Source organism: Lynx rufus, unplaced genomic scaffold (genome assembly GCF_022079265.1).
Source record: "Lynx rufus isolate CCGP_SWC_20201006 ecotype Redwood Valley unplaced genomic scaffold, mLynRuf1.p SCAF_7, whole genome shotgun sequence".
NCBI lineage: Eukaryota > Metazoa > Chordata > Mammalia > Carnivora > Felidae > Lynx > Lynx rufus.
The window spans coordinates 130,563,441-130,576,508 of record NW_025814889.1 but is presented as its reverse complement, the minus strand read 5'-3'; the positions used below and the strand labels follow the sequence as shown (position 1 = coordinate 130,576,508).

The following is a 13,068-nucleotide window of genomic DNA, read 5'->3' as shown; positions in this document are numbered from 1 at the left end:
GCTGACCCCTGATCTAGACTACGCTAATCTTGGGCTAGGCAACAAAAGTAATTCTGGAAAGCCGGAAGACGGGAGTTCCTATCCTTATCAATAGAGTCTAAATCCTAATACATTCTAACTAGATGGTCTCATTCTTCATAAGCTCTCGAGATGCTAGAAGCCAGGGATCGATCGTTCTTCTATTCCGATCCCCAGCCCCACTGAAGTGGGGAGGGGGGCGGGGCTGTGTCTGGAGGTGGGCGGGGCTTCAGCCGGCTTCCAGTTCGGGTCGGTTACACCCATTCTCACAGCGCACCTGCCACGTGGGAGGCCGTGAGAGGGGCTGACGGCGCCCTTGTCCCTGAGGGCTCACTATATAGAAACAGGCCGGTGAAGGTAGCGTGAATGCCAAGACGCAGGCAGGGATAAAATGGAGTGTGTGGTGCTGAGGGAGCCTGGCCCCTAACCCCCAAACCGGAGATGATTCCAGAAGCGTCCCCTTGAGAAAGCGGCACCAAGGCTGAGACTGGGCCTCTAGAAGCATTCACTCATTTACTCTTGAGACATTCGCTGAGCACTCACTCCGTGCAGAGCCCTGTTGTCAGTACAGGGGACCCAAGGGTGAACAGAACAAAACCGGTGCCTCTGTGAAGGTGACATTCTCGCGGAGGAAAGAAGCAATGGGCAAGACCACAAATAGCCCCCTGAGACTGTTCCAGAACTGGCTGTGAGGGGGTGGAGAGTGAGGCGGTGGGCGGAGGACAGGTGGGGGGTGTTGCTGAGGACAGGTGGTGGGGACAGCTTCTCTAAATGAGGAAAAGGACAGAGCCGAGAGGACTTGGGGGAAGTGCGTGCCCGAGGGGGGACTGGTGAGAAAGCAAGGGCCTTATTAAGGCGGGGGGGGGGGGGGTCAGAGGGGAGGCCCGGCTGGCTGAGTGCAGTGCAGGAATGGAAGACATTCCACAGCACGAGGTCCAAGAGGCGGCAGAGGAGCCCAATCGGGTGTCATTCTAAGTGCGACGGGAACCGTGAGCAGGGGACACTGATGTGGAAGGTCCGTTCTGGCCGCCGGCCGGGGCGGGGGCAGGGAGGCCAGTTGGCCGCTGCTGCTGGCATCCTGGTGAGAGGCTATGGCGCCTGGACCAGAGCGATAGCTGTGGTGGTGGCCAGAAGTGAGGGGCTGTTTGGGAGACACGGCTGAGGAGGGGGGGAGGGGAGAGCAGGCGCTTGGGGGTGGGTCCTGGGGCCGGACCCCAAGGGGTTTCCAGAGGACAGCAGAGGACTGGCAGGAGGGGCAGGGTGGGGGGCAGGAGACCCAGGAGGGTGGAAAGGGGCTCAGCCAAACATTCTGGCTTTGACTGTTCGTGCCCGGCCTGCCTCACACTCGGAGGGCAGCAGGGCGGGCAGGGTGGGCTCCAGAAAGGTGGCAGGAGCTCCTGCTATCACCAAGGTCAGGGGCACAGTCTACTGGACTCTGCTCAACCTAAGGGCAGGATCTGTTCAGAGGCTGACACAGGGCCAGCACATTGCTGACATGGACGGAAAGAGGCCTGACCATGTGTAAGCATGGGGCTGTGGGCCTCTCCTGGCAGAGCTATAGCTCCCGAGAAACCCATTGAGTATCTTCTCCTTGGCTCTTTGGGCCTGAGGTCCCAGTACTCGGGAGGCCAGGAAAGATCTGAGCTACCCATGGGCCGTGGGTCCTTTTTGCCTGCAGACAAAATTAAGACGGGCCTTCATGGTGCTTGCAAGCTACAACAAACGAACTTCACAAGTTAATTATATGGTCTGTTAAACTATGAGGAGGGATACGGAGAAAAATCCAGCAGGAAAGGGGGATAGGAAATTCCGGGGAGAGGGGGTTGTCCATAAAATCCTTGTTGTGAAATCTGAGCAAAGACCTGAAGGAGGTGAGAGGGAGCCATGTGGAAATGTGAGGGGAGAATGTTCCAGGCAGAGAGAACAGCAAGTGAAAAGGCCCTGAGACTGGAGCCTGGAATGTTTGAGGCGCAGGAGTGAGGCCAGAAAGACAAGAGTGGAGTGAGCAAGGGGAAGCCAAGGAAGAGCCAGCGAAGAGAGGCCCGGGGGCCCCTGTGGGTCCTAGAAAGGGCTGGGGGGTTGCTCTGATTGAGGCAGGAAGCCATCAGAGGGTCTGAGCAGAGAGTCCCACTATCTCACACTTTACAGGACCCTCTGCTTGCTCCATTCACAAGAGACTGAAATCGGGTAAGGACAGAAGCAGGCAGAACAGTTAGGAACCTACTGCAACAAATCCAGACAAGAGACAGCGTCCTGAACCCAAGTAATAGCAGTGAAGGAGGTGGGAAGGGGTCGGAGCCTGAAAATATTCCCAAGGGATTGCAATGTAAGCTTTCCTGAGAGCCTACCTGTGGATTTCCCAGGAAAGGAAGGTGTCAAGGTTTGAGTCCAAGGCTGGGATTGGGAAGAATCGGAAGCTCAGTGTCGGCCACATTAAGTCAGAGGAACCTATGGGACTCCCTGGGGAGACGCCTTGGGGTCTGGGGCTCACGGGACAGGCGCTGGCCCAGACAGGAGTTTGCCAGTTGTCAGCGGGTGGAGGACATTTACAGCCACGAGCCGATGAATGGCCCGAGGCGGTGGTGCAGAGTCTGAGCCCCAGGATGCCAAGGTTTAGAGGCCAGGAAGAGGAGGAGGCCCCAGGGAAGGGGGCTGAGGGGGGTGGCAAGTGGGTGGCCCGGGTCACCCCTACCATCCCTGCTCCACCAGCTGGATGGAGGACCTAGAACAGAGGAGGAGGAGAGAGCAAGCCAGAAGGGCTGGACAGGAGCGCAGAGCTCATCTCCTGGGATGGCAAGAAAGTGGGGCTCACTTGCTCTCAAGCCATCAGACCAAGCTTCAGGCCTCCTGGGGGGCCCAGCAGAAGGAAGGCGCCCCATAGATATCTAATGGGACGAATGAATGAATGAATGAATGAACATTTTTACCCCCAACCCCCATGGGTATTTAAGGAGTTCCAAAGCTTCTCCTGAACACAGAGTCCAGGGACTTTCTGGTGACAGGCCCTGGCCACCACCCGGAGCCTCCTGACATCTGGGCCCCACGAAGGTGTGGCCAGTGTGGCTCTAGCCCACCTGTCACTAGCTTGCCCAGGAACAAATGATGGCCAGACTTGTTTTGCCCAGCCCGCTCTGGGGGGCCATCGATGTGTCTGCCACGGTGCCCCAGCCCCCGCCCATCCTTATCCTTACCAAAGCTTGCGAGCGGGTGAGGAAGAGGCAGAGGTGGCCCAGGTGTGACTTCCTGTGACTGTCAGTGTGTCGGTCTTTGTGCACAAGTGTGTGAGTCTGTGCTGTGTTCTGTGTCTTTTGGTGCCCGTGTGTCCGCGCATCTGAGCGTCTGTCTGAATGTGTGTTTGCTCGTGTCTGCTGCGTGTCTACAGGTCCCTGCAGGCTGTGTGTGTGTGTGTGTGTGTGTGTGTGTGTGTGTGTGTGTGTTGTGTCCAGGAGATGGGAGCTGGTATTTCCCATTGGTCACAGTGTGATTGGGGCACATCCCAAGCCACCACCCCTAGTCACTCACATCCATGCAGCCAGAGCAAACATTTCTCAAAACGGCTCCGACCTCGTGCATTCCACGCACGCTGACACTTTGAATTCTGTCCCCCTTCACTTCTCTAAGTGCTGGTGGCACCCAGCACGCTGACTTCCCCACCTAGTCCTGACTCACAACCCGCACTGTGATCAACACCAACCCGGGGCCCGTGAGAAACAGCAACAGTGCCTTCTGCCAAGATGAGAAAACTAACATTTCCTGGTGCTTGGCGCGTACCGGGCGCTCTTCTAACTGCTTGAAATGTATTTACTCCTTACTCTTCATCGCAGGCTATGAGCTGGGTGTGCTTGTGACCTCCCTATGGCAGGCGGGACAACTGAGGCTCAGAAGGGCAGGGGGCATGGCCGGCGGAGGCACGCAGGGCGCCTCTCTCCTGAGTTGGTGCAGCTGATCACCAGCCCCGGAGACAACAGGGAATGGGACAGCATCTGGCACCGCGCAGATGGCACTCCCCAAGGAAGCTCCGGGGCTTCTGGAACTCTTTTCCTTATGTCATTAGATAGAACACACCTGACAACTTTATATGTTACCTGTGTTCCCCTTCACAACACCCCGGGAGGTAGGTGCTGTTGGTGTCCCCATTACACAGGCAAGAAACTGGAGGCACGGAGGCCACACTGCCGGTGGGAAGGCTGGGACGGGGCTCCAAGGAGGCCCCGTGTGGAGCCCGGGCTCCCAAGCCACCGCTCTCAGCTTCTCTCTCTCCCCTCATCCATCGTCATCTGCTTCCTCCTTCCTTCTCCCTCGCTCTGTCCTTCCTCCTCTCTCTCCCCTTCCCCACCTCTCTCGGACCCACGCTCACACACACACTTGTGGTCCTGGCCACCCCATCCAGCACAGCGGGGAGGGGAGTGAGGGACAAAAGCCCAAGAGCCCAGCAACCCCCCCTGAGCCACCTCCTCGCTGATCCTCTCCGCTTAGAAGGGGAAAAAAAGCCCAGGTGGGATAACAGACATAAAGAGTTGAGCACTGCGCCCGGAAAGTAGGGAGCCCGCCCTCCATATACCTGGTAAGACTACCGTTTTAATCAAAGGCCACAACTGGCACAGGGAACAGGTGAGACTGTGGCCTGGCTGGCTGAGTGGACCCTGCGGGGAGGTCTGGGGGACACAGGGCCATCAGAGACAGACAAGACCCTAGAGATCACCTAATCCAGACAAGGAAGCGGAAGCCAGGCATACCACGTGATTTGCACGAGCCCCTGCTGGGCCATCACTTCACACCAGGGTGCCCGGAGCCTCAAAGTTAAGCCCTCTGCTCTTCCACAGGCAGGTGCATCTGTGCCCCACCTCTGTGTCTACAACCCCCCCCCATTACAGCTTCAGCCCACCGCAGCTCTGTGCCCCAAGCCTGTACCTCGTGAGCCCCCCACCCTGGCCTGCCTCGTTCCCTTTAGGGCTCCCCAAGCTCTCCCGTGGCTCTCTGCGATCCAGAATCTTCCAGTTCCCTGAGCAAGGATGCTTCTCCAGCCCCGGAGCGCACACACGCTGCTTCCTCTCCCTGGAACACTCCGCATCCCACCTCTCTTGTGCCCTGTTAGCTTCTCCTTACCCTTCAGATGCCAGCCCCAGCCTCACTCCCTGGGGGAAGCCCTCCTTGATGCCCACGTGAGCTCAGAGGATGCTCTGAGGGGCAAGACGTGCATGTCTGAAAGCAGGGGAGGGCGGTGGTCAAGACACACAGGCCCTCGAGGCTGACCTCCTGGGTTCACAACCCAGTTTCCCCACTTCCTCGCTGGGCGGACTCAGACAAATGGCTTAACCTCTCTGTGCCTCAAGTTTTAGCTGCCGCTTGATGGGGGCTAACCAACGTACTTATTTCACGGAGCTGTAATGAGAACTAATGAGTTAATAGATACACAGTGCTTAGAACAGCCCTGGGGTACACGAACCACTCGATGAACATTGGCCATCTATATGTGACATCAGCCTGTCACATACCTTCATGGTGCCATATGGGTACCTTTCTTCCATAGCACTTTATCCTGGTTGATAATTACATAGTATCTGTGTTATTACCTGACGACATGTATCTCCTTCATGAGAATGTAAGCCCCATAAAGACATGGCCCAGGCCTGTTTTTGAACCCCTGTGTCTTCCATGCCCAGCCTGGAAGTTGGTACAGCGGCGGGCACTCGACCTGTGTTTATTCATTGGACCCACAGCTAGTTAAAAGCGAAGCATCTCCCCACTCCGGGACCATGCGGCCCTTCCCCAGTACAGCATATTATGTTCTCAGCCAGGAAATGTCCAAACTGCAGCTCGCAGGCCAAATCTGCCCCCCCCCCACCGCACTGTTTTTGTAAATAAAGTATTATTGAAATAGAAGCGCACTCATTTGTTTACGTATTGCCTGTGGCTGTTTTCAAGCTACAATAGCTAAATTAGGTAGTTGCAGCAGAGAACATATGGCCAGCAAAGCCACAAATGATTATATTTACTACCCGTCCCTCTACAGAAAAAGTCTGCCAATACCTGGTTTAGGTATTTGTAACCTCCTTGAAGCCAAGGCCATGGCTTCGTGGGGCTGGTGTAAGGTTTAAATGGGTTTATCCATGTAAGGCACGTAGGATGCTGTAGGGAGAGCTCCAGAATTGTTGGTAGGGACTGCAGAGTTCCATATGCTTACTCATAGGAGATCGATAAATATTTGTTCATTGAATAAACCAGATACTTTCTGCTCCTCGCGATAGACTTTAGCACTAAAACCACCCCAGCTTCAGTGGGAATCAAGGCAATTCGTGGGGAAGAAGTGTCTGGATGGAGGGGGCAGGACGATAGAAATAACAACGATTGTACCGTTTACTGTACCCTTTCTAGGGTAGAAAGAGGACAGCCATGGTCCAATGTAACCTTGACAACAGTGCCTCTCGAACTTTCGCGTGCACGTGACTTGTGTTACGTGCTTTTGCAAAAATGTAGAATCTAACTCAGTAGCTGGCAGTGTAAGACCCAAGAATCTGCAGGCTCTAACCAGCTCCCCCGCGATGCCCAGGCCCCTGGCCTTCCGACTGCCCTGTGAACAGCAAACCTTACATTCCCGGGAGCTGGGTATTAGGGTTATTTTTCCCATTCTCCAGGATGCAGAAACAGACTCAGCCAGGTAAAGACCCTTGGCCCAAGGACACATTGTTAGGGACAAGGCCCGGTCTGAGCTCAGATGTGACGAACTCCCAAATCCCCACTCAGCCTATGACACTGCCTAGCGGGAAAGAACTCTTTCGAGAAACTTCTCCAATGTAAGAGTCCCTGCTTGCTCTAAAGCAGCTTCCTTGCCCAGCCTCCATCTGGGTCTCCCTCTGCTCATCTGAGCCACTGCCACTGCCCCCTTGGAAGTCACACCAACCTCTCCTTCTTCCTTCTTGCCGTCATCCCCCCCCCCATTCCCAGCTGGTCAGGAATCGTATCCACGCAGGGAGGGCAGAAGCGTGAGAAATCATCTGATGGTCCACACCCTCTTTGCACATGGGCAAACCAGAGAGGACGAGGCACCTGTCTCAGCCACACAGCAAGTGAGTGGCATAGTTGGGACCCTACATCCAGATCTCTGACTCACTAGCTGGGCTGCCTTGGGCGAGTTACTATGCCTTTCTGAGCTTTAGTTTTCTTGTCTATAGACGGGGGCTAAAAAACACAGCCCATGGGGCTGTTATGAGGATTAAATTACAGAATGTATGTCAGGTACTCGTTCAAGGCTCGACACAGAATGGTGCTTATCAAAGATTCTCTCCCCTCTCCCCTTGTGCTTGTGAAGATGAGGATTCAGGCAGCATTGACTGTGCAAGTCCAGGTACCTTGCAATCATGTGTGCGCGTGTGTAGGGATGTGCGGGAAGGGCGACCAGGTTGGGGACATAACGGTTCTCTTGAAATGACTTGCTGGGGGAGAACACTCAGGTCTGGGGGGAGGTGGCCCATCCGTCGGCGGGAGAAGGGAAGCCCGATTGCCCAGGAACCCAACTGCACCCTCTGTGTGCCTCCTCCTCTGGCCCCGGCTCAGGTTCACCTTTCTTCAAGTCCCCCTAAAATAATCGACTCACCCAACAGCATCAGTAAGCAGTGTAGACTTCCTAAAGATCCATGGGGAAGAGAGAAGGGAGGTTTTATGCCACGCATTGCAGCACACTGCCTAAAATCCTCTTAGAAAAATGCCCCGAGTTCTATACAGAAAAACTCTCTTCGCCACACTGCCCCCCAGAGGGGTGGGGAGCCAGGGGAGGCTCGACCCCCGGCACCTTCGTCTCCAAGATGCACATCCCCAGCCAACCCTTACCCCCACCCCACGGCTGAGCCAACAGGCCCTCTAATAGGACCCAACTTCCTCAGAAGCCATTTAAACAGCCCAAACACGTAAAGAAAACTTCCTTTTCTTCACACAAGCTTCCAGATGGCTCTGCCGGGCCCACAGCTCCGGGGACGAGCAATCAGGGTTCTGAGGTCACTCGCTGCCTATTTGAATCTGGAGAGAAAAGCTCTTTTCCTCTCCAGAGACCCTTTAGGGAGGACCTCATCCGGACACTGTCCCCCACATACACAGCCTGCCTGCCGGGCCTGCCTCTCCCCCAGCTGCCTTCCCCTGCCCTCAGCCACCCTGCGTCCCTCTGTCCTCCTTCCTCTCACCTGCAGGTGGCAAATGTTCCTGAAGGTATTCTTTTCTCTTGCCTGTTTGTCAGTCCTTGCTTCTTATCTTATCCTGAAGGCGTTTTTTTTGTTGTTGTTGTTCTTCGTTTTTTACTTTTTCTTTTCTTGGTAACATGTCTGCTGCTGCTTCTTTCTGGAAGCCCTCCCCACACTTATTCACTCAGTGAGCCTTTACTGGGGACCTACTGCGTCTTTGACACAGAGGTGTGGTGGGGACAGAGAGAATAAAAAGAAAGAACTAAAAAAAAAAAAAAAAAAAGGCCACAGTCCTTGCCCTCATGGGACCCCACGGCTTTATGGTAGCAGCATATGTAGAAACGAATTTTTCCTGTAATAACTATCATTTAACCAGTGTTTACCACATACGCTCTGAGTTTCATCCCAGCGCGTTATCAGAATCAACTCATCTAATCCTCACAGCCGTCTTGCAAGGTAGGCACTATTACCGTCCCCATTTTATAGATGAGAGAGTTGAGGCGCAAAGCGACAGCTTACCCAAACTTACACAGCTAACACATGGTAAAGCCAGATCCATATCCAGGCTGTGCAACTCCCTCACCACTATAACACGCTGCCTCTCCTTGTGCCCCAAAGCACAGAGAGAGGGACAGACAACTTTGCCTAAGGAAGTCAGGGAAGGCTTGACAGAAGAGGCGAATTTGAGTTGAGGGTTTTTTTTTTAATTTTTTTAATGTTTATTTATTTTTGAGAGAGAGAGAGAGAGTGAGAGAGAGAGAGAGAGAGGAAGACACAGAATCTGAAGGAGGTTCCAGGCTCTGAGCTGTCAGCACAGAGCCCGACACGGGGCTCGAACTCACGAACTATGAGATCACGACCTGAGCCGAAGTCGGAGGCTTAACTGACTGAGCCACCCAGGCGCCCCTGAGTTGAGTTTTAATGGATGAATAGAATTTGCTGAGTCAAAAGGAACAGGAGAAACATTCTAGTAAGAAAAGCCAGTGCGTCAAAAGTCAGAAGCATGCAATTACATGACATGGGAAGGGTGCTGTGGCTTGACAAGAGGAGACATGGGGACCAGGAGGCATGAAGCCTGAGGGGGGCAGAGGTCAGGTCACACAGGGCCCTGTGGGCCTCATGAGGCCCTGGTTTGGTCCTGTAGGCAGAGAGGAGCCCCTGAAGGGCCACGAGCTGGGCAGTGGCTTGCTCCCCCTCCCCTTCCCCACTCCCACTCCCGTGGGCCACTCTCTCCCCCTAGCGTCCCTCTGGCTCACAGCTGTGCCCTTCTCTCTCTCCCTGACCCTCTGTGTTCTGCAGGGGCCGTGAGGGCCTCAAGCATTTTCCCAATCCTGAGTGTGATTCTGCTTTTCATGGGTGGACTCTGCATCGCAGCCAGCGAGTTCTACAAGACTCGACACAACATCATCCTGAGTGCCGGCATCTTCTTCGTGTCTGCAGGTAATGGCCACTGAGCTGCGCTGGGCCAGAGCCCAGGCCTGCCTGGGGGGAAAAGGCTGAGGCTGGGGTGCTCAGCGACGGGGAGGACTCAACAGAGAGGGGGGAGGGAGAAGAGGGATCTCCAGGACTGGCAACAGGTCATGTCATAGGGGAGGTGGATTGTGCTGGGGCTCCCGCCCCATAACAACATCCAAGCCCCCCGCCGCCATGGAGTCCCCCAGGAACATCCCCAGACCCCGCCTCTCAGCCCAAATGGCCCATCTTCCTCCTACCTTTTAGAAAAGGGCCCAGATCCCAGGTCCCTCTCAGAATACTGGGCCTGTCCTCACTGCCCTGTCCCCTCACTGTCCCACTTGGGTGCAGGCAGGCACCTAAAACCACGTCCCTCAGCCCCATTACAGGACTAGTCACATTGCTACAGATGCCAGAGAAAGAACACGGCTGTGGGATGAGCCATTTAACAAGAATGAGGAACACTTAAGTAGTCCTTACCACACCCGGCCCCCCAGAGCCTCACAGGTATTAAGTCATTTAATCAATCACTCCCACAAGAGCCAATCCTATCCTTCTCCCCATTTTACAGATCTGGAAACTCTAAGGTTACCTTGCCAAGGGCTTTGATTCCAGGCAGTCTTGGCTCCAGGAGCCAGTCTGAACTTCCTGCAATCCCAGCTTCAAATCTCTGTGCAGCCTGGAGCAAGTTACCTAACCTCTCTGTGATCCCTTTCCTCAGTTTGCAACGCCCTTGGAAAGCGCTCAATAGTGAAGGCAGGTAGCAGACGCTCAATAAACAGTGTCCATTATCATGACTCAACGCGCTGTAGAATGCCTCTCCCTTCTCCCCCTCCACTCCCACATCTTTGTCTCCAACTGCCCTCCCCTCCAACTGCCCTCCCCTTTGTGGCTCTCTTCAGTGGCGTGACAAAAATATTAAGGTGATGCTTGCCTATGTCACTGTAGAGCACTGACCCTGAAAACTCCGGATCAGGGAGAGCCCGCCCAGCTGCCCCTGCCCTTCGGTTCCCCCCTCCCCAGGGCCTGATATCCTGCTGGAAACTAACCCCCCCCCCCCGCTCTGACTCCCACCCCTCCGCGCCCGTCCCTGTGCCCCGCAGGTCTGAGTAACATCATTGGCATCATCGTGTATATATCTGCCAATGCCGGAGACCCCTCCAAGAGCGACTCCAAAAAGAATAGTTACTCGTACGGCTGGTCCTTCTACTTCGGGGCCCTGTCCTTCATCATCGCCGAGATGGTTGGGGTGCTGGCGGTGCACATGTTTATCGACCGGCACAAACAGCTGCGGGCCACCGCCCGCGCCACGGACTACCTCCAGGCCTCCGCCATCACCCGCATCCCCAGCTACCGCTACCGCTACCAGCGCCGAAGCCGCTCCAGCTCCCGCTCCACCGAGCCCTCACACTCCAGGGACGCCTCCCCCGTGGGCATCAAGGGTTTCAACACCCTGCCGTCCACGGAGATCTCCATGTACACCCTCAGCAGGGACCCCCTGAAGGCCGCCACCACGCCCACCGCCACCTACAACTCCGACAGGGATAACAGCTTCCTCCAAGTCCACAACTGTATCCAGAAGGAGAACAAAGACTCTCTCCACTCCAACACAGCCAACCGCCGGACCACCCCCGTATGAAGCCCGCGGGAGGGGGTGGGGGAGGGGCCTGGCAGCGCCGCAGGAGGGGCGCGTGCGCCGGGAGGTGGGGCGAGCAGGGGAGGGGGCGGGAACCCGACCATCCAAGGGGAAGGGGAAACCTTCCAAGAGCAAAAAAAAAAAACAAAAACAAAAACAAAAACAAAAAAACAAAAAAATAAAAAAACAAAAAAACGAAAAAAAAAACAAAAAAAGAGAAAAACATAACAAGTAAATTTGAAAAAAAAAAAAAAGAACAAAATATAAGAGGAACACAGAAGCAAAACGACAGGAAATGTGAAAAAATATTAACCGAGGGAAAGAAAAACAAACTTAAAAAAAAAAAAAGCGAGAGAGGATAAAAAATTTAAAATAGAAAATAAATCTAAAAGAAAATGCATGATTTCCCATGTACCATTATTTTAACATTTAATAAAAACCAATTTAAACGAAAAAATAAAAGGGAACCAAGATAACATTAAAGCAAAAAAATGAGAGGGAGCGGAAAGGAAGGGGGATGTTCTCTGCATTTATCAGGGGTTTATGTTACTTTTTGTTTTAATGCGGGAGAGTTAACTTTTCTGTTCTCTTTAACCCCAAGCGGGCTCTGCCTCCCTGGGCGAGTGGGGGGGTGGAGACTCAGGGGCCCCGGCGCCGGGTGAGCCCCTCGGTCACTGCCAGGTCCCTGGAGCCTCTGGATGGTTGCCCCAGGAACGCTGGGCAAGCTCCGAGGCTCGCGAGGCTTGCGAGCCGGCTCCACCCAGCATCGATGGGGCAACTGTAGGCCTCCAGGTGACCCTAGAGTCCTTGGTCCCTCCTGTCCGAAAGGTGCCTGGAGGGGGGTGCACTTGGGGCTTGCGTAGCGCCCAAGTTCCCAGTCCTTAATGGTCCTTAACCCACTGTGATGACTTCCTAGGCCTTGAGGGAGGGGAAGGAGAGGGGATGGCTGCCTTTGGCTTGCAAGATGCCCTGAAACCCTGGAATCCTCAGGGTGAGCTTTTGGGGTCACCACCCCAAGCTCCTGTCCCTAGGAGCGGGAGATGCTCACCCCCCGGGGGGTTATAAAGCAGCTCTCCCTCCTCACCTCTCACCTCAGGGCCACTTGATGACCCTGGGGCGATGGTGGACCCCCAGACTCATAGGCCCCCGGCCCCCTGGGAAGGGGGGCTCATTGACCCTTTGGGGGTCCTCGGACTCACTGAAGCCCCCCTCCCGGGGGCCCAGCGAGTCCAACAACGACACTGCAAAAAGGTTTCTTTTTACAAAAGAAAAAGGAAAAACAAGTGGTGATTTTTTTTAATAAAAAAACCACAGACTATAAATAAATGTAAATATATAATAAGTGGATTTACTTGCAAGAAAATCAGATAGTATTTTTCTTTTAATTCTTTTCCAGCTTTAAACTGTGAAAACAAAACAATGGGGTGGGGTGGGGGACTTAAAATTTAGCAGGGAACTTGTAAAGAGAAAACAGAAAACAAATATACAAATCCATTAAAGAACAAAACAAAACCAAACTGCTGCAAGATATAAGGGCTGGGCTCAGGGGGAGGGAGAGGAGGAGGGCCCTGGGGGGAGAAACAGGGGGGTTCTGTGAGGAAAGATCTCTTCCTTATACCAGGAAGGTGCTGCTAATGTGGGAGAGAGAGAGAATCACGATGGAGAACCCGGTCTACACGAAGGAGATCGAATACCCACTCACACACACTCACATACGCACACGTACACACTCCTCCGGGCCCTGTGCTCCAATCACACGCTGGGATACACTCTCAGCCTAAACCCTTTCCT

General features: G+C 54.3%; 1 protein-coding gene across 1 annotated transcript in view; it reads left to right on the top strand.

The window, feature by feature from the left end:
• CACNG2 (calcium voltage-gated channel auxiliary subunit gamma 2) overlaps positions 1 to 11,280 on the top strand; it is a 107,752-nt gene extending 96,472 nt beyond the window's left edge. The window contains exons 3-4 of the mRNA XM_047067113.1: positions 9,489 to 9,629; positions 10,745 to 11,280. Coding sequence (XP_046923069.1) covers positions 9,489 to 9,629; positions 10,745 to 11,280 — 677 coding nt within the window. The remainder of the gene's footprint in view (positions 1 to 9,488; positions 9,630 to 10,744) is intronic.
• Positions 11,281 to 13,068: the final 1,788 nt, after the last annotated feature.